A 22,014-nucleotide genomic window follows, 5' to 3' on the forward strand; every position below is an offset into this window, starting at 1 on the left:
CCCCGGTCGGGGGACAGCCTGGCTCTTGGCAGGGAGCTGCCCATGGAGCTAAGAGATCAGACTCTCAGCTCCCCACACTGCCCCTCTTCGGTCGGTGGAAGTGCTCCTAGTGAGGACAGGCACCACCGACCCAAGGAGTGTCCTGTGGACCTGCACTACCGCAGTAATTACTGCGGTGGCTGTAAGTCAACCTAATATAGGTCGACTTAGGTTTGTAGTGTAGACATACCCTGAGAAACCCCTCTGAGTATTCCTTCACTGCTCTTTCCTTGATCTGGGGGTGAGGGTGTGGTAGTTTGCTGCTGGCCTATCATCAGCAAATTACATCATTCCACTTTCTGGCTATTAGTGGGAAGGTTGGAGCCAAGACTTCACCCAGTCCCTGCCCCTCCTCATCCGCTCCCTGCCAGCCTGCTCTGCGAGGGGAGTAAAGGCTCAGTCCTACACTGATCGAAGTCCGTGGCAAAACTCCCTTTGACTTCAGTGGTGTAAATGGGATTCTGTTTATCTGGATCAAAGTTCTCAGTAGCTGTGCAGAGCTTATGCCCGTATGGCCACATGGCGACATGTAGGATTGGGGGGAGGGATAGCTCAGTGGTTTGAGCATTGGCCTGCTAAACCCAGGGTTGTGAGTTCAATCCTTAAGGGGGCCATTTAGGGATCTGGGGTAAAAATTGGGGATTGGTCCTACTTTGAGCAGGGGGTTGGACTAGATGACCTCCCGAGGTGCCTTCCAATCCTGATATTCTATGAATCTAGTCCTTAAAAAGTTGCTTTTTATTTTTCTTGCACTAGCACTTAGATCAGTATCCATGAGGCTTTGGTACATTAATTGATTACCTAAAAAAGGCCTGTGAGCATATGTGATGTGTTGGAAGATTTATTTGAACATGAACTTCAGAAAAGAAGCATTAAGAAGTTAACCATGGATTTTAAGGCTAAGCTCTATTTAAGTAGCTCAATTTGAAGAAAAAATCTGAGAGTGATTTACTTCTAAAATTTCAGACAGCTTATATGTCACGAAGCAGTGCTTGTTTTTCACTGCACGGCTATGTACCTTCTGGAGATGTGCTTATTTCTTGCTTATTACTTACTAATTGCTTAGTAACGAAATCTAACGTTACAGATCAGTGCAGTAGGTCTAGACAACTTCTGAATCAAACTGAGGTAGGTCAAGTCTGGAATCTCTGCTGCATTGTTGTTTTTGATCCTTCCAAGGAGCTGTGAAGCAGGCTCCCAGTCCCAGAGGAGAGATCTGTTAATTATCCCAAAAAGATCTACAGCTTGGTGGGAGCTAGAGAGGACAGTATTCTTAAGCTTATATTTACATATGTTCATGTTTCAGATCCAGGCAAGCTTAGCTGGCCTGAGGACTAAATCACGAGGGTGGGGGGGAAACCAAACTTTTATCTTGATCAAGATGTTCATCTCTGTCTTGCCCCCCAGCTTTGATTTCAATTTGATGGAAACTTTAGCTAGTGCAGAGTGTTCAGGGAGTATGTTTTATTTATGCTTTTCTGACAGACCCCATTTTTACCGATATCGTGGATTGAACCAGGGAATTCCACAGCTAAAACCATGAGTAAGGCTACAATTTCATCACAGGTATTTTTATTAAAGGTCATGGACAGGTCATGGGTAAGAAGCAAAAAATCACAGCCCATGACCTGTCTATGACTTATACCATACAAATACCCCTGATTGAATTGGGGGTGGGGGGGAGGAGGAACGGGGGGTCTGCGGCACCAGCTGCGGGGAGGGGAGAAGCCTCAGGGGGTCCCGCTGCTGCTCGGCCGCTGCTGTGTGTGTGAGGGGAAAGCCCCAGGGAGCCAGCTGCTCCTCCGGCTGCCCTGGGACCGCTGCTGGCAGTTCACAGGGCCAACTGGGTTGGCCACTGCTTGGGTGGTCCCCGGGACAGTGGCTGGTGTGGCTGGCTGCAGAGCCTCTCCAACAGTGGCTGGTGTGACTGTCCCCAAGGCCACCAGGTCCTGCTACTTGGGTGGCCCTGGGGTCAGCCATACTGGCCGCTGCAGAATCCATGACTTCCACAACCTCCGTGACAGACATGGAGCCCTAACCATGAGTCTCTGTGGTTATGTCTTCACTGCAGACTTAACCCAGGCTCATATTCAGGTGTTTCTCCTAAACCCAGTTATGTTCACACACACAAAACCTCTGTCCTGAGGCTAGTGGTGCTTTCAGCCTAGCTGGCCTGTCTGAGGCAATAGGTGAGAGACCAGGTGTAGCTTTCACTTAGGCTGGTACCCACCCACTTTGCAGTGAGGACACAGGCTAAACCATGTGAGTGCTGATAATCCTCCAGTGCCTTCCCACAATTCTCCTGGGTGCCCAGAAGGGCGGCAGACAAGTTCTCCCACAATTCACTGGGAAAGAATCACTGAGTGGTTCAACTTATTGCAGCACAAAGAATCATGGGATATGCCCCCATAAGTCCTAAGGGGACACAAACTGGTAAGTGCAGCACCAATGAGGGCACGCTAACTTGGAGTTGGCCTTGCAGTGTGGCTACTCACACCCAGGCTTGGAGTCCCAGATTTGTGGGTTTGGGAGGATTTCAAGTGTCAGACATGGTTCTTAATGATTTTTTTTTGTTTATGTGCCCAGAGCTTAATAAATAAAAAGGTCAAACTAAATCAAATTTTAAAATTGAGATGTATCTGAAGGAAAAAATCATCCTGTAATATTAAAAAGTTACAGAGCAATTTACCAATTCAGTGCACACGAGGGTCCAACATGCTGTTAGTGTTGTTAGCTAAAGGAAGGCTCTGCCTACATGTTACAATGCTATGCTTGAAAGAGATTTCCAAACCTTAGGAAAGATAATTTAGGTTATCATTGTTAGGTAACTAATTGATTCAGTTACAAGTCTTTTACAGAGATGTTATTCTGTAGAATATTTTCTTTTCAGAATAAAATGTGCCCCATTCAGATCCCATTGACTTATGTCAAACTCAAACTTGTATAAATGATAGCAGAACTGTGCTGATGACATTTTAAAATCAAACAAATTTACATATTAGCTTAAAAGGGATTTTTAGTGATATTTCATGGCTGCGTATAAAAATATAATTGCAGGGTATTATGTTTTTTATATCAATTTATAAAAATACTGCTATCCCTAAGACTCTAAGAATGGGATTTTTAACAGTCCTCAGTTTTGGCCAAAATCTGCTCCTAGGAAAGTGAATGGGAGCAGAGTTTGGCTAACATTGAATGCTTCTGAAAGCCCTATCCTAGGTGCTTATTTCCTGTGTATGGCTGGCTCTGTGTCTCTGTCTCTGTCTCTGTGCGCACGTTATATATATAAACACAAAGAACTATGTTAGGGGAACATTAATAAGTTTGCAAAATCAAGTACTCAAAAGTTAGGAAATGCCAGAATTAAGGTTCCCTGTGCTTCAAATTAGCTCCTTGTGCATATGAATTATGATAGTTTTTAATGACCTGATTACATATTATTTTTTCCACAGGACCTCTACCTCATTTAGGCACAGGATGGACCTGTTCTGGGGATGAATCAGGATTGGGTAGTGAAAGAGACTTATTTGTAGGGCACTTGGCTTCATTTGTTGCAGGATCTGTGTGTACAGTGAATGAGGCATGAGTCCCAATCCTCTCCCCTAGCCGATCGCAGTCTCTGTTTCTCAGGCTTCTCATCCTGGTCTCAGTCTCCTTGCCCAGCCATTCCAACTTCCACCCCCAGGTCCTTGTTCTCCATTTCCTTCATCAGCCAGTTCCAGTCCCCCACACAACTCCTCATCTGATTTGTCAATCTCCCCTATCTCAGCTCCACTTCTCCCACCATCTCCACCCATGTTCCCTGTCCCCACTGGCTCTCAGTCCCAATCTCATTCCCCAGGATCCTCATCCAGTATCAGAGTTCCCCCTCACTCTGAGTCCCAGACTCTTTGCCCATCCAGTCTGAGTCACCTCCCTTTCTTCATCCAGTCTCAGCTTCCTCCCACCTACTGGCTTCCAGTCCCCCACCCTCCCATTTCCCTCCCTGGCACCCAGTCTCCTTCCCCACCCCAACTCTCAGGCCACCCTCTTCACCCCACCTGTGCCAGCCTCCAGTCTTATTCCCCACCCCTTAGGTTCCTTGTCCCAATCAGGTCCCCCTACCTCCTCTGCAGGTCTGGCCTTTGATTTTTCCTTGTTCAAATCAGGTAGATTCCTTGCTCTTCTATGCTGCCTGGACCCATCCAGGAAAGCACCTGAACTGAGAGCACAGGGAGCCTCCATTTCAGGCATCCTGACTCACCACATCCTGTAGCAGCCCAGAGCTACAGCTGCAGAGGAAAGTCATATTCAGCTCCTGGCTGGAGCATCCCCAGTGTCCATTGAATCTCTGGGGAATCTAGCTGCTCAAATCTAAGAGGACTCTACTGAGCATATGCAAGCTATGATTTCTCAATGTCTTAGAACTTCACCAAATTTGGGTGGATTTTCACTGGGAAAAGAAAAAGCACATCTCTGACACAGAAGCCCTCCCCCGCAGCCAAACGTCAAGCCCTTTTCCAAAGCATAAGGGCACTAGAGCTTTTAAAAGAAAAGGTTGCCAGAATTTTTTTAACATGGGCAAAAAAAAATATTTTCCTCTAACCTCATTCTCAGAAAAGAGAGAATTGTGTTGGCTACAAGTTTTGTTTAAAAAAAAAAATTCAGCCTGAGGCAGATACCCCAAATGGAAAATTTCAGCCTAATTGGTTAAAGTTTGGCAAAGTTAAGAGAGACTGAAATTAGGGTCTTATAATAGGAGGTGTCAGGCAACCTTAATAATAGTGTCGGGCAACATTAATACCAGTCCAGCCTATAATTCAACAAGATAAATACTCAGTCACTCAACCCTCTAAACTAATCTCCTCGTTCAACATGTCCATTGAAGAAAGTTTGAGGAAATAGACTTAGCAATATTCCCAAGTCAACAAATGTGGCTTTGTTTAATGATGAGTAAATGAAGGACTCTTCATTGAAAATGCTCTCCTTGCTAAGTACAGAAGGAAAACTGCTACCATCTGAATATTCAGAAGACACCACAGCCAGCCCCACTATGTGCCTATTTAATAGGAAGGATGCTAGTTCAGAAACTTGTACTCATTACAAGAGCTCATGGATCAGAAGAGCAAATGCCCAATGTTATTGGCTGTGTTCTTTCCAGAAGAAATGAACTGTACCACTCAGCTATACCTATCCCTGCATAGGTCTTCAAGACTGTCCCTGATTCCTTGTGGTCAACAGTACCAAAATTGCTGATAGATCTAAAGGAATCGGCAAGCACATGTGATCTCTTTCCATTGTCCAAAGTAGTTTGTCAAGCAACCAAGTCTGCATACCACACAAGGACTTAAAACCACAGAGAAGAGCCAAGGAAGTTGGGGATTCAGTATTAACTAAATAAATGAGATTGTGGATGGAGCAACAGTTGGCCACATTCTGAACATCAGGAGAGTGAGAACATCACAATAATCTCAAGTGAGAATAGTGGCAGGATTTTCTCATTTCTAGCCACCGTATCTTTTTAAAAATGTGAGTTTAGAAGAACTGGAGTAAACGCAAATCTCCATTAGAGAACAGCATATGCAGTACAGGGGCTATTAAACTTTAGCGTAGTTTGCTTTTTTCCCCCTGTAAATGTCTGGCTTTGTCACAATAAGTACCATTTGATTATTTTTATTTTCTTTTGTTTTCTGATTCAGTGGCTACTGATGTCAAGGGGAATCTTTCCATTGACTTCAATGGACTTTGGATCATTCCCTGAACTTTTTAAAACACGAAAATCATGAATGGATTTTGAATATTATTTTTGGATTTAATACTTCCAAATCTGTACAAATGAAATGACTTTTCTGCGTAAACAGTTTTTCAATTAGGAAAATTCTGAAGACCAGACAAGCTGTGAGATGAGAAAATGGCCTGGTTTCATTGTGCCATGATTTAATACCCTGTCCACAACCCTTTCATTTCATGAGATGTGGTTTCAGATTGTGTTCATGCTCATAATATAATCTGATGTCCTCAAGCAGAGAACATGTAGTCTATGAGATATTGCAAGCATTTGGCTCAATTGACTTTCTGCCCAGATATGTTAATGTAATGACAAATTATCCTCCCTCGGAGGCTGGCTCTGCAGTGTCAAAAATGTATTTTACAACATCTGAAGGATATTATGAGAAAATTGGACTAGATCCACAGCTGCACCACTCAGGTTGCTCTAAATCCCCTTTCCGCTCCCACAGTTCTTGAGGCTGTTGGGGCCAAACTAGTAACCCCCCTTTAAAATAGTGTTGGATTCCCAACATAGGGTTTTTTGTTTTTTTACGTGATCCATAAGTTATCATAATATAATATAAATACAGCCTGCCGCTTGAAAGGAGAATGAACACAAAGAGAAATTGCAAGCTGTTGGATTAAGAAAACAACCTGTGTTAACCTACGTTCTTTATGGCATTAATTTGACACTAAAATCCAGTTACCCTAATTAATTCCACCTCTATTGAATCTTTGGCAAAGCCCTGTGTGAACAATCTATCAGTTACACCATTATCCTCAGGAGATATTTTGTGTCAGAGGAAGTATCAAAGGTACCCATTCAGGCCCAGCACTGTACTTAAACACCTGAGTAGTCCCACTGATTTCAATAGGAAAACTCATATGCTTGAAGTCAAGTGCATGCTTAAGTGCTTCGCTGAACTGGGGCCTTGGTACAGTACTTTGTGGAAAAGATTTTTTAAACTGTTCACCTTCTTAGTTTAAGCAGACTGTAAATCTCTTTTTACTGGTCTTAAAACAATTGATCCAACTAAATTGGCTTGGAGACTAGCAGGCCGTTTGAACAAGTTTCACAGTAGTACTATTTCAGGTAAGGCATATATCAACAGCAGTTAAAATTGAGTGTTCCCCTTTGTTTCATGGTATGATAAATAGATCCTGGGTCAGTGATGCAAAATAAAAGGTAATCGTTATGTAAGTTTGGGAAAGGGTATAATTTTCAACACAGACTTTCTCTGAGACTTGGAGTTAAATGTTATTTTTGAGGATAATTGTACTGGTGCTGCTAACCTATCTTTATAACTTAGAAAGAGAAAACATTGAGTGTGAGCATAGGAGGATGAGCCAAACTGTAAGCTCTTTGGGGGAGAGACTGTCCTTCTGTTTGTACAGCACCTTGCACAATGGGATTCAGGTTAATGACTGGGGGTCCTGGGACCTACAGTAATACAGATGATAAATAATAATAATAATAAACTCCTGAGTTTTAATCCAAACCTGACAGTGACTCCTTGGACTGAATCTCTGGTTCAGTCTCTCCATATGTAAAAGGGGAATAATACATACCTACTTGACAGAGGTATTGGGGCCTGTAATGGGGTATACTGGTCCTTTAAACCTAAGCAGGATGTGGGTGTGGGCAGAAGACCCCCATCCCAGGGATATTGGTGTAAGCACATGCTAGGAAACTGGCTGAAAGAGGAAGAGAGGAGGTGATTCCAGGCAGTTAACAGCGGGATGGGCAGACTGTTAGTTAAGGCCCTGGGATCAGGAGCCCTATACTGCATGCTGGGCAGGGCTCCCCTCCCTACCAATCAGGAGGAGCCATCAGAAGGAGAGGAGTATACATGCTGCTTTCTCTCTCACAACATTGCGTGCACTGAAGGGAGGCAGAGCTGGCAGGCTAGGCTTCTGCTGGGCCCAATAAAGGCTCGGTGTGGGTCAGTAGCCCAAAGTAATTCAAGATAGTCCTCAGCATCCCAAACACAAAGTTCGTCATAGCAACCCCGTAGTTCGTACCCATCTCCAAAGCTCAGGAGATGGGTATGAACTACGGGGTTGCTATGACGAATTTCCCGTAGTTCGTACCCATCTCCAAAGCTCCTGCTAACCGTTAGCAGGAGCTTTGGAGATGGGTACAAACTACGGGGTTGCTATGACGAACTTTGTGTTTGGGATGCAGAGGACTATCTTGAATTACTTTGGGCTACCGGCCCATTTTCTCAGGGTTACCATCCACCCTCCCCTGAGAGACTGTATGGCACTTCTAAGGGGCCCCAAAGAGAAGAGGCAGACGGGGTGCGGTGGAAACACCTTGGCCACATGAGGGAGCCAGGCAAATGGTGTCCCCATTACAGGGCCCTGTCCTGCAGGGACTTTCTCCCTTTCTCTTCTTTTTTTCCCATTGATGTCACAGAAGATGTTTGGAACTTTTCAGGATTAGGCCTTTAATTTGTAAAGTGCTGACTTCAGTGGAGTGACACCATGGATGAACTTGGTGCAATGTAGTATTATAAGAATATCCTCCCCTTTTTAAAAATAGGTGCTCTGGGCTTTTGCTTTGTGGGTCTCTTAGACTGTAGTTGGGCTGGGTCCAGCCGAGTGCCCAGTGAAATCAGTGGGAATCTTTTCCACTTACTTCAATGGTTTTTACATTCGGGTCACAATGTACCATGGCCCAATGGGACTAGAGCCCTGTGCGGATACAAAGTTTGTATTCGCATCCGATCCACAAACATGGCCTGTGGATATAAAGTGGGTATCCGCAGATTTGCAGGGCTCTACCAATGACCACGTATTACAGAATAAACAAACCAGCATCTGCTCATTTGGAAATCAGAGTAAGGATAGCTTGTGTAAAATTGAGAGAACATAAATGCAGACTATCGTAATCAAAACTGGAAAATTCCACTTCCTTTCTTAGTGTCAGTCACTGTATGCACTCCAATGCAGTTACAGATCTTCAATTTAAGGATTTGGGGGTCTGAAACAAAATGACTGAATGTGAAAAATGTACTGGATTTGAAAAATAAGACCATTGTCTAATGTATTGAATCTAGAAACATCAGTTGTAGGTTACCCTTCAAATACAGCCTGCGATAGGAGACACAGATGCATAAGGGGAATAAGGGTTTTTTGATGCTGAAATTAACTACAGGAATTCTCGTATTTTACAGTTTGGTAATATAATTAACTAATGTTTTGACTAATTCAATAATGATGCATAGAAAAGTACAATTTAATCTTCGCATAGAAACTTAGAATGTTTGCCTCATTGCCTTAATTTCTATTTTAAATTTAATGTCTGTGACTTTTTAGTATTTTATATTAGAACTCTTCCTTTGTACGGCTTCTATTTTGAATCACTAATTAATTTAATGCAGAAGTTAGTTATATCATGGGATTACAATAAATTGGGAGCTTTATTTTTCTTCATTCTGCATGTATAACTTCCATTAACACCATTGTGAATCATACTTGCGTTCAGAGGGATATACACACTTTCTGCTCCTTCCCAAATGTTTCCATTACTTTAAAAACATTTCTGTGTGCTTCTATTTCCTAGTATTTGTGCTTCTATTAATTTGTACTTTTCTTGAGTAAAAAAAAAAGTACTGTAGGGAAATATCTATACTGTCTGTTGACCAGCAAGTAAATTCTCTTTCGTGTACATTTCTGACTAGTGGCGCTTGGTGTATATGATACCCACTAAACAGAGCAATGGGCTGTCAGTGATTAGGTAGTATCCCACCCTCAGAATTAGTGAGCTATCTATATGGATAAAAGGACATCCACATTACACTGGATGTGACTACAAATAATAAGGGATGTAATCCCTCTTGTTTCAGGATGTTGGCCAGCCACTCACTGATGGGTGGCATAGTAGAAGTTTCCCCTGTGTGCAGGTTATTCCATGGCTGTTGTTTACAAGTTTTCTTGAATCTTCCTCTGAAGCATATGGCACTGACTACAAGATATTGGACCAGATGGTCCATTGGTTGATCCAGTATGGCAATTCTGTGTCCCTATTTACTGTCCTGCAGGGGGTGCAGTTCTTTGATAAACTTAGAGAAGCCTCCTTCTGGATTGTATACTTAAATTTGGACCTGTTCCCACTGAAATCCATGCTAAACCTCCCATTGACTTTAAAATAGTAAAAAGAAAAGGAGGACTTAGTCTCTAAGGTGCCACAACAAATTTATTTGAGCATAAGCTTTCGGAAGTGAGCTGTAGCTCCTGAAAGCTTATGCTCAAATAAAATTGTTAGTCTGTAAGGTGCCACAAGTCCTCCTGTTCTTTTTGTGTTACATGCTGTTTTACTCAATAGTGTATTTCTGATGATGTAATGGAACTTATTCTTTTCTAGGGGATCAGCAGCCTTTTCAGTTCCTTAAAAGTGGTGCGACTTCTACGCCTTGGTCGTGTTGCCAGGAAATTGGACCATTATCTGGAATATGGTGCTGCAGTACTAGTGCTGTTGGTCTGTGTCTTTGGACTAGTGGCCCACTGGCTAGCCTGTATATGGTACAGCATTGGGGACTATGAAGTTATAGATGAAGTCACTAATACCATCAAGACAGACAGCTGGCTCTACCAGTTGGCATTGAGTATAGGGGCACCCTATCGGTACAATACCAGCGGCTCAGGGCAGTGGGAAGGAGGCCCCAGCAAAGACTCATTGTATATATCCTCTCTCTACTTTACCATGACAAGCCTTACAACAATAGGATTTGGAAACATAGCTCCAACCACAGATGGAGAGAAGATTTTTTCGGTGGCCATGATGATGGTTGGCTGTAAGTAGAATCATTTTATTTTATTTTGCATGTAGATCTTTGCATTAGTACAGTATGAAAAGAGAAATATTTAAACCATATGTATTGGATCCTTGTACTGTTCACAATTAGTTGCATTTTCAGTTTCCTATGCTTGGCATCAGCACTCTTGACACGTAGAGTATATTTTAGCATCTTCCACTGCAGATAAATAACCAGGGAATAAAGCTGAAACCACAACTGAAAAATTGAACAATTTTATTGTCAGAGCTTGTGATTAGATTGCAAGATACAGTGTAGGTTAAGTATGATCACTGGTGTATAGTGAGACTAGGATTTCTTTGCATTTTAAAGATCATTTTGGGTACATTTTAAGTGTCTTAATTTGAATTTGGTTAAAATTTGCACACAAACGCATTGATGGTGCCCAGCTTAAATTAGCCCATAGTATTAAAACAATCAAGGTGACCCAACTGTTTGTTTTTCAAAAAAGCATGAAGATTGCATAAGGTGGTTGTACCTTTTATCTCATTGGCTTGGTTTTACTGTAAGCTCTATTTTTATCTCCTGAGAATGGTAACTTTTGTCACCATGGAAGCTGGAGGTAGAGGAGATCATTGCAAGACACTATTGTACCTCTTCTCAGTTTCCTGCTATTTCGCAGCTCCTCTAAAATGGCTTTAAAATGGCTGTACAAAGGACTGTTTCTTGTTTTATACTGTCTAGGCAAGAGCATCGGACTGTTCTTTTGGTGAAGAATCATCTTCAAAATATAAAAAGAAAAGGAGTACTTGTGGCACCTTAGAGACTAACCAATTTATTTGAGCATAAGCTTTCGTGAGCTACAGCTCACTTGATCCGATGAAGTGAGCTGTAGCTCACGAAAGCTTATGCTCAAATAAATTGGTTAGTCTCTAAGGTGACACAAGTCCTCCTTTTCTTTTTGCGAATACAGACTAACACGGCTGTTACTCTGAAACCTTCAAAATATAGCATTGTTTGAGTAGCTGGCAAATGATAGCAGGGGATTGTTGAAAGATGTAATAAATATTAATATAATGTGGGTGAAAGAGGGAAATATTTAACTGTTTGATAATCTCAATACTTGGCATTTCTACTAATGCTTTACATTGCCAAAGCTCTGTACAACCACTAAGTGATTATATAACAAGGATGCAAACAAAACCTATCAAATTAGGATCTGCATAATCTCTGTGCTAATTAACTCAGCTAACACCTTGGGTCCATCTTTGCAAAATACTGAACTGTAAAAAGCAACTTTCTTAAGCTCCTCAGCTTGTTAAATCTGTTTACTATTTTTAACACATTCAGTTTGTTTTTAAGATTGGGGAATCAGCAATCTGACTGCATGCCTACAGCGTGGTGTCATACAATTTGCTTTTAATGAGTCTTTTACGTAATGTGTTTCAGTTAACCTTGCAATCTATAAAAAATCAACTCCAAAAAGCTAGATTGTTGTTGAGCTACTGTGTGTATGACATAGAAAATACACGTTTTGTCGATGTGTTTAATACTATGTGCAGATGTCTAAGTACTGGGACAGTAGGATGGTTTTACAGCATCTTAAATATTTCAATCATCTTATTTTCCTTGCTTTTTTTGGAGAGCTCTAATGGTGTGCAGAGGAAGGGACTTTCACAGGTAATCGAACATCATCATTAAATGACCTGGGGCAGGACAGGAGCAGAGGAAATGGGGCTTGTCACTTTATTTGCATTTCCTGCAACTGGGCACATTGTTTCTACATTCTTCTCTGAAACATGTGGCAGAGATATGAAAGATACATGCTGGAACCAAAGGTTTGATATTGACAAAAGTCTTTGCCCATCCCAGAGGCTGATATTGATAGTGATCCTAAATGTTTCCAAAGTGACACCCAGGCTGGGCACATCACAAGCACTGCAGAACTATCCGCTGGAATTGGTGACTGGGATTGTGGGGATTAGGGTGAAGTGGGACAGAGCCTGAAAATCTGCATGTACAGAGAAGGAACAGTAAGGGGGCCAAATACTACCTGCTGTTTTCAAGTGTATAATTTCACTGGCATTTGTGTAGCTACTCATGTGAGTAAGGTGAACAGGATTTTGCCCGTAGAAGGGAGGTACAGGGAGCAGAACCTAATTTTTTATCTATATTTTAAAATTACATCAGTAGAATTTTGGGTGTTTTGCAGATTTAATAGTGAATGCTTGAGGATCTGATTGTCAAAGATGGGCCCGTATAAATCTACATGCCCAATTGTGTGGGCCTAATTTGTGCATTCAGGTATCAATTGTGAGTGCAATGTAAACTTAAATCTAAATAAAATAAATGGGTCACTTGATTGCTTACATGGCTAGTTAGATGGCTAACTAGCCATGCCTGCTTGCAAATATCAAGCTTGTGCTTTGCAGTCATGGTATATGCGTACACTAATTAGACCTGCTGGATTGTGCATGTGTATTTGAGTGTGTACATCATTGACAATCTGTCTGTATGAAAACAAAAAGGAGCTATACAAGGAAGAAAGCATGCAGGAGAAACTGTAATAAGCCAGAAAGGAACTTTTTCCTTTGGGAGATGCTAAACTATAGTGCTAATCCTGTAAATGTTTGCTAATACCAGTAGTTTGGTATTGGAAACATTTTTCTAACTGCCAAATGTTTTAAGCTTAGCATTGGAAACAGAGATAGTAATTCATCACAATCCCAATTGCCTAAGCATGCAATCTTCAGCCATGGAATAAATTATTTGCTGTATTATCAACAAGCAGTGACTTGTGCAAGCCAGAAGTCTGCTATTTTCAATGGTGAAGTTATCTGGAGGAGGAAAGTGTATCTGGAGAGATTATATGAATGGCCAGCATTACAAAAAGGCATACATTTGAAAACTAATGAAGCGTTAAAGCTGTGCAGCTGATAGCACAAGTTGCCTTATGGAAAAACAAAGTGAATGTGGTCGGCTGTACATTTGACAGATCTTTGGTCACCTGGCTGTTCACTGTGGTCACCTTCAGCAGGTTGTTTAGTCTTTCGGAGAGAGATCACCTTTCCTCTTTCAGGAGAGAGTGCTTTTAACAACTATACTCCATGCTCATGGAACGTACCTTGGATATCTCTCTGACTTACTCAGTCCATCGTGGTGTTTAATGCTAAGAAAAACTAGCTTTGTTTCCTGCATCTGAACTTTAAACTGTGCTGCTTTTATTGTAAGGCACCTGTGACTCTCTTGAGTGAAGATTGTGCTGTATAAATGTGTATTTTGTTTTTGTTGTTTCTGGAGGCGGAAAGTGCATTGGGAATTCAGTTTATTATAGCTCATTTTGCTTTGATTAGGTCATTGCATCTACTGCACAGATTGGAGAGAGTGGATATGTCTGTCAAGTCTCTTGCCTGAAGCAGCGGTATCTTATCCTGCATGAGGGACCTTTCCCTCAAGCCTCCCATTGGCTCTTGGCAACTTACGCTTTCCCCTTATGTGTTCCAACTTCCCCCCCTTTGTGATTTCCTCCGACAAAATCCCTGTTATACTAGGTCTTCAGTTGATGTCATAGAATAACTGCATGGGTTTGGTCAGTTTCACATAATTGAACATGCTGGATAATGAGCCTGAGGTGTGAATCATAGAATCATAGAATATCAGGGTTGGAAGGGACCCCAGAAGGTCATCTAGTCCAACCCCCTGCTCAAAGCAGGACCAATTCCCAGTTAAATCATCCCAGCCAGGGCTTTGTCAAGCCTGACCTTAAAAACCTCTAAGGAAGGAGATTCTACCACCTCCCTAGGTAATGCATTCCAGTGTTTCACCACCCTCTTAGTGAAAAAGTTTTTCCTAATATCCAATCTAAACCTCCCCCACTGCAACTTGAGACCATTACTCCTCGTTCTGTCATCTGCTACCATTGAGAACAGTCTAGAGCCATCCTCTTTGGAACCCCCTTTCAGGTAGTGTGGGACCAGGAATGTGAAATTTACCGTATTGGGTAACAATAAGTGGAAGATCATAGCCATGTTCTTGAAGAACACCCGAGACAATGGATGTTGAGTGTTTAACCGTGTCTGCTCTATCTCTGAATATGAAACCCCCAGAAGAATCTCTCGTTCATGCCTTAGCCCTCTGAAGAGCCTTGAAATTCTGTATGGCCGTTCTACCTCTGAATGGGTATTGTAGCACATAGGCCAGGCTTCCCTTGAGAGTAAAAAATACCGGTAGGTTTTGTTTGTTGTTTTTTGTTCTTTGGGTTTTTTTTTTTTACATTTACCTATCCTTAAAAGAATCGTTGGGTTTAAATTACAGAGGGCAAAGTTTGCTAATTCAAGCTAGTTTTGTGATGGCTCATCAGAATTTATGTGGTTGTAAACCTCCTCCAGAAGCTTTGCCTATTTCTAGCAGATACTGCAGCAGTTTCCACAAAGTGCAGTTACAGAGTATTATCATGTGAATTGCTAGCCGCCTTCAAAGGTCAAAATGACGACAATTCTTTTGGCACTGAACATATACAGTGCGATGCCTTGCATCTGTAGATTGGAAACAGTGAAAACATCGTCATTTACTGACTGTGGGTATGATTCAGCCTTGTTACGGTTTGTGGGAGGCTCTCATTTCAGTAACATTCCCCTATTTTAGTTTTACAAGCTGGAGAGACATTTATTGCAGAAAGTGGGTCAGGTGTTCTCATCTGATCCACCTTTCCTTGTAACAGAGCCCTTCCTAATGAGCTGTGAGTGAACTGTGCTGAAACAGGACCTTCTGAAGGTTGCAGCTCTACTTCCTACCCAACGGTTTGCTTTTTCTCAGGTTCAGATCCCTGGTTTGGGAGTGTGATGTGGTCTGCTTCCAGTGCGAAGATAAGTTGTTGTTGCTAAAAGCCAGCAAATAATTCATTCGAGGGTATTCTTTTATTGTTCAAGTGATGTTAGTCAGTTCATCTTCAGCCTACTGTAGTCAGCCACTTGCGTGCTGTTTGCATGACCCAGACAGGGTTATCTAGCAAATGGGTTAAGCAATGGCAAAAGCTTTACACCAGTTGAGCCGTGTATGATGCCTTAATTGGAAGCGGGAGTTTGTCTGGCAGATTTCCAGGCAAGCAGTCCCAAGGGTCTGTAGGATTTAGTATTAATCCCTATGAAAATATATGTAATAGAGTCGCTCCCAGGAAAAATCATTACCAGCCATGAAGATTAAATCATACTTTGCACCGCAACAAATAGCAGGCTTGCAATGGCATTTTCATGAGGAGGTTTTATGTCTGCAGGAATGCACTGGACTGTATGTCTAACGATGAATAAAATGTAGCACTTTACTGTCTCATACGAGGGTTCATCCTATGTACAGAAGTTTCTTCCTTCTGCTTCTCCTATCAGCAGTGGGAGGTGTGGGAGGGACATGATTCTCCTCCTGGGGCAGTAGGAGGCTTTGACCTCTCTACAGCCAGTGGAGGCCTCATTACTAACTCTCCCTGGCACCTTTGGGCATGTCTAAACTGTATTGTGAACACCGGTCTGTGGGACCTGCACTTGTGGACTCCACATTTCCAAGTCTTCAAACTACATTGTAAACCTGGCTTTACAGTTGCTGGATCTGGGTCTGACAGCCATGCTACAGCGTCCATTCTGCCCTACACAGACTCTGTGCCTCAGGGCTGCGGCTTGAGCTGAGTCCACACTGCCAAAGGACAGGGCTTGGACTTGAGTCGCAGCAGGACTCGTGCTAGGACTCAGGTCCCGAGTGCTTGCTGACCTGAGTCAGAAAGATTTGTGTGAGGGAGTTAAGGAGGTAGGGAATTTTGAGCTCAAACCTGGGTCTGAGCCCAGGTTTACAGTGCAGTGTAGACCTCCCTTCGAGTGCCTTGGAAGTACGAGGCCAGTGGGTGAGAATGGGTGGGTGGGAGCCCTCTGCAGTTCCTTTAAACAAGAGCAGTGCGAACTGACAGATCGCTCTAGCTGCTGCTGTTAAAATGTGTCATGTTCATAGCATCCAAAAATGTGACAGGCACATGGACAGCCATCTGCTGACAGAGACATATGGGCTAGGAGGGCTGGTCTGCAAACCTTGTCCTGTGAAGGAGGTAGCATGTAGGCTGGCATTATAGCTGGCCTCCTTTCCTAGCAGTTTCTTGAACACAATACAGAGATCCTGCTCTGCTTCTTGATCTAGGGGAGGGAGCGGTCTACATGGTTTTAACTTCCACTTGTTCCTCCTCCCCGCACTGTGCCCCAGGGCAGGATTGAGCCCTTTCTCGCTTGTGGACACTTGACTGTATTACAAAACCTGAAACTACCATGTAGATTGGCACCTGCCCAGGGAAGCCCAGAACTGGAGCACCAGGAGTGTTGCAGGTCAAGATTGAAGTGCATTGGCAGAGATGTGTGAGGGACTTTCATCACCAGTAGCTTTCCTAACTCTCCCAAGAAAGGATACATTACAGAACTAAACTCTGCCCTAGTGAAATGTTTCAAAGGCACGGCGCTTTCTAAAAATGGTCAGACATGTAATGTGTACGATGAAGCCTGTTGAGAACAACTGATGATGGCCCTCTGATAAAGGCGGAGCAGAATTGTAACCATTCTGTTTTGGTGTTCTTTGGAGGTGTGTCTTGTAACAACAGGACTGGAGCATGGGTGATGGGCAGTGTCGTCTTAGTCAGGTTTCCCTGCTATTTGTATACATCCAACACTGGTAATGGGTACTTTACAAAATAAGATATGCCTGGTTCCTCTTCAGGGAAGGTCTCCCCTTTCACCGCCTTTTTACGTTGACTTCTTGTCAGGATCAGGAGCCAGTGGGTTTTCTAGGAGAGCTGTTTTGAGTGTCTTTTGTAGCTGGCTTAAGCAGGTGCCTGCTTGGTGAGATTTGGGCTCAGTCTGATTACCCTGTGAAGTCAGTTCTGTAAGTTCTTAGACCCTCCTCTAAGCCTTGCCTGCCCACAACCATTGCAAGTTCAAAAGTGGGCAGGCAAGTTCATTCACCTAAAGCATTGCTACTATAGCAGACCTGGTAGAGAGCAGAGTGAGAGAGAGATGAGTCTAGGTGATATAAAAGGTAAAGCCCTCTATCTGGACCAGGAATTTGGTTGCCTTGCAACACAGAGTCATGAATTCGTGTTGGTTAACCACATTTAGAGGGCTGAATGCTGTGTGCTGCTCTGGCTGAAGTTTCTGAATGTTTCTTAGGGTCAGTGCCAGGTAGCATAGGTGGCAGTTAGAGCATTCTAGACACGAGATGCATGAATCACTACCACGAGGCCTGAATCGGAGATAATGGGTGTAGCAGGATGAAAGGGAAAGAAGGCACTGCTGGACACTGCTTTAAGGGCAAGGAAGGGTAGCGACAAAACTTGTAAGGAATTGACCCCACTGCTTTGATGACTGGGGTGAGAGAAGCCGTCTCGTGAGAGGCAGTGGCATGGTTTCTGCCAGCATCAGTCTCTCTAAAACACTCCAGTTTTGATCTTTTCCAGCCAGGCCATGAATTGAATTGGTGATAGCAAGGTGAAAATGTACTGTGGCTGAGCAGTTTAAATCAGTCATGTACTGGCATTTGGGTTAATTGCCTTGTTGTGCTGCTGACAAACCTTACGTGTGTTAAGCATGATCGCATTGGCCATCTTGAGTGAAGTCCTGCCTTTAACAGGAGGCGCTGGGGTGCTCCAGAGGGGGTTTCATTCATGTGTTGCACACCAGAGCCCTTAGGTAACCATGATGCACACTGGGGTGTTCTCTTCTTCTGGGTAAGGGAGGCAACACGTGTCCTCCGTTACCATATGCTGCAGACAGCATCCTGGTGTGCTAGTCACCTGCAGCCAGATTTTTAAAGATATCTAGGTGCCAAACAATGCTGATAGGCCCCTAGTGAGGTATCAAAAAGGCACTCCAGCACAGTGAGGAATCTTGTCAAAATTCTACCGGGCATCTAGTTATATCTTTAGGAGCCTACGTATCTTTGAAAAATCTGCCTCTGGAGTATAGCCACACCCCATTTTTGGCAGACCACACCCTTTTAATGTGAGTGAGTGGGTGTGATAATTGCTCCCCCCTTCCATAAAACTCTCTGAAGATAAGTTTGTAAACCTGTCCTACTTTGCCAGATGGCAGGGGTAAAGTTGCATGCCTACCCTCTAAATATCAGTATTTCTTGATTTTCTAAAGCTTTCTAGCGCTAAAGGGATACTAGGTAAATTTTTCAAAAGGCATCTAGGTCACTTGGAAGTAGAGCTGGGTGAATAATGGATTTTTCGGTTTGTTGGCAATTCTGAAAAATAATTTTAAAAAATTGTTTCCGGTTAAACCAAAAAAATTTGTTGGTAAATGGAAATTTGAAGAAAAAAAAAGGGTTGAAAGAAACATTTTGTTACAAAAAAATCAAAATGTTTAGTTTCAATGTCAACCATTTAAAACTTGTATTGATTTATTAGTATAATTATAGGAAATTGTGAAATGGAAAGTCCTGTTTTGAACCAAAAACTGAAAATGCTTTGAAAATGTTGAAACAAAATATTTTGATCTTTTTGACTGAAACAATTTGGCAAAACCAATATGAATTTGTGAAATGTTTTGGTGTTGCCAAATCTGCCTTTTTCACCAAAAAAGTTTTGTTTTAAAAATTTCGTCCAGCTCTACTTGGGGAAACTATATTTTTACGCTTTGTCAGGTTACTTAGGAACCTAAGTGCCATTGATTTTCAATTAAATTTAGTGTTCTGCATCCCTCAGTCACTTTTGAAAATTAGACTTCGAATCTTAAGTCACATACTTTTGAAATTTTTACCCATCATCAACTTGAAGCCTAGTAAGTCAAACAAAAACAAATCACAATGTAGTTCCCAGTGCTACACATGTCCCTGAATCTCCTGCCAACCTTGTTGTTTCACAGCCATATTTTGTTATTGTTTAAACATTGTTCTCTTCCCTGTTGCTGAAAGACCCATACAAACATCAGGGGTAACTGACCGACTCTATATGGGAAAAAATATAGTCTATATGTAAATATCAAACTGACCGGACAAGAGATTTTCAACTTGACTGGTTGTGACCTCCTTGCAATCACTTGCTGGCCGTCTGGTGTTGCTAAATGAGAGTTAGGCCCAAGCTGGATCCCATCTAGATTCTCTGGGAATTTCTGGTATTGAAAAGGTGGAGAATCGCTGAAGTAGATACAAAGTGCTATGAAATGTACAAAGTAGACAAGCTGAAAAACCAGAGCTGTTTTTTTCTCTCTCTAGTGCTTTGCAGGTATAGTGATCTTAGCTGTTACCTGTAGCAATAGCAGGTCAAACGTTTTCAGACAGAAGAATGGTTTCAGGGCCATTCTCAACTTTGCAGCCTTAACGTTCTCTAAACATATCATAGTATTTTATATGAAATTCTCCTCTAGCTGTTGAGGGAAGAGTCAGACTGTAAAAGAATGAGTAGCCTAAATTAAACAGCAGTAGAGTTACTCCTAGAAGTCAGAGGAATTGAAAAAAAAGAATCGGATCATGCAGCACTCTTTCATGAGTATTCAGTCCATAAGGATTGGCGAGGATACAATGGATTTTCTTGACAGAAGAACTGTGGGTGTGTACTCTTTTGTTTTGCTTGTGTTCTGAAATGGTGGCAGGTTTAAAAATATTCAGGCAGTTAGTTTGTAGCAAAAACGCATGTGCCTCTAATGCAAACAGCTGTACACTATAAAACAGCCTCTTTGGGAAGTGTTAGTGGAATTCTTGCGAAGTTCTATCTAGAGCAGGTTTATATATGCTTTAGTTCTGTTGTTATTGAGTGGATTCATTTAAATGGATTTGTGGTCTTTAGGGAGAGGAGGCAGAGATTAGGAGAGGAAAGAGTGAAGGAATGGTATTTAGCTGTTACTGTACAATGTTATCTAAAATGACTGAAAATTACTCAGTCATAGATTTAAAAAAAAGATGTCCAAGTATATATGGGGGAACCCCTAGGCAGTGCTTCTGCTTACTTACAGATTATGCAACTGAGCACCTGAAATATCCGTCCTCTCATGATGTGGGGGCGGTGCTCACATTTTCCGGGTGTTCCCAGAACCTCTCTATTTCTCAGTTAGCAAGGGTTAGTTAGCATCTAGACCACAAAAGACCTAGTGTGTTATATTAGGTAACATATATAAACAAATCCTATGGTACCCCACTAGACCATTTAGTGATGGATCTTTAATTTACAAGTTTAGTTGCAGATCACTTCATTAAATCAAATAGTAAATTGAATGATTAAAACCTCGACCCCACAGGGAGTTCTCTGTGGGTAGACCCACTGCAGAGCCCCATCAAAATAAGTAGGGCCCTGCATGAGTGCAAAGGTGTGTCCACATAGAACTTATAGCTGCTTTGGGGCCTTACAAACTGGAACAGGTACAGAGAAGGGCTACTAGGATGATCCGAGGAATGGAAAACCTATTTTATGAAAGGAGACTCAAGGAGCTTGACTTGTTTAGCCTAACCAAAAGAAGGTTGAGGGGAGATATGATTGCTCTCTATAAATATATCAGAGGGATAAATACCGGAGAGGGATTATTTAAGCTCAGTACCAATGTAGACACAAGAACAAATGGATATAAACTGGTCATCGGGAAGTTTAGACTTGAAATTAGATGAAGGTTTCTAACCATCAGAGGAGTGAAGTTTTGGAATAGCCTTCCAAGGGAAGCAGTGGGGGCAAAAGACCTATCTGGCTTTAAGATTAAACTCGATAAGTTTATGGAGGAGATGGTCTGATGGGATAATATGATTTTGGTAGTTAATTGATTTTTAAATATTCATGGTAAATAGGCCCAATGGCCTGTGATGGGATGTTAGATGGGGTGGGATCTGAGTTACTACAGGAAATTCTTTCCTGGGTATCTGGCTGGTGAATCTTGCCCATATGGTCAGGTTTTAGCTGATCGCCATATTTGGGGTCAGGAAGGAATTTTCCTCCAGGGCAGATTGGAAGAGGCCCTGGTGGTTTTACGCCTTCCTCTGTAGCATGGGGCACGGGTCACTTGCCACGATTAGAGGACTTCAGTAGCTCAAACCACGATTTGAGGACTTCAGTAGCTCAGAGATAGGTGAGAGGTTTTTCGCAGAAGTGGTGGGTGAATTTCTGTGGCCTGCGTTGTGCAGGAGGTCGGACTAGTTGATCATAATGGTCCCTTCTGACTTTAATATCTATGAGTCTATGAACGTGCATGACTAGGGCCCTACCAAATTCACAGTCCATTTTGGTCAATTTCATGGTCATATGAATTTAAAAATAATAAATTTCATGATTTTAAATCTATTTAAAGCTACTTAAATCTGAAATTTCAGTGTTGTAATTATAGGGATCATCCTGATGCAAAAACGAGTTGCGGGACAGGGCTCACAAGGTTATGGTAGTGGGTGTTGCCATATTGCTACCCTTACTTCTGCGCTGCTGCTGACGGCAGCTGGAGAGCGGTGGCTGCTGGCTGGGAGCCCGGCT

General features: G+C 42.4%; 1 protein-coding gene across 1 annotated transcript in view; it reads left to right on the forward strand.

The window, feature by feature from the left end:
• The window catches only part of KCNH5 (potassium voltage-gated channel subfamily H member 5), a 230,623-nt gene that overhangs the window by 62,639 nt on the left and 145,970 nt on the right, over positions 1–22,014 (forward strand). The window contains exon 7 of the mRNA XM_073350736.1: positions 10,157–10,586. Coding sequence (XP_073206837.1) covers positions 10,157–10,586 — 430 coding nt within the window. The remainder of the gene's footprint in view (positions 1–10,156; positions 10,587–22,014) is intronic.

This window comes from Lepidochelys kempii, chromosome 6 (genome assembly GCF_965140265.1).
Source record: "Lepidochelys kempii isolate rLepKem1 chromosome 6, rLepKem1.hap2, whole genome shotgun sequence".
NCBI classification, from domain to species: Eukaryota; Metazoa; Chordata; order Testudines; family Cheloniidae; genus Lepidochelys; species Lepidochelys kempii.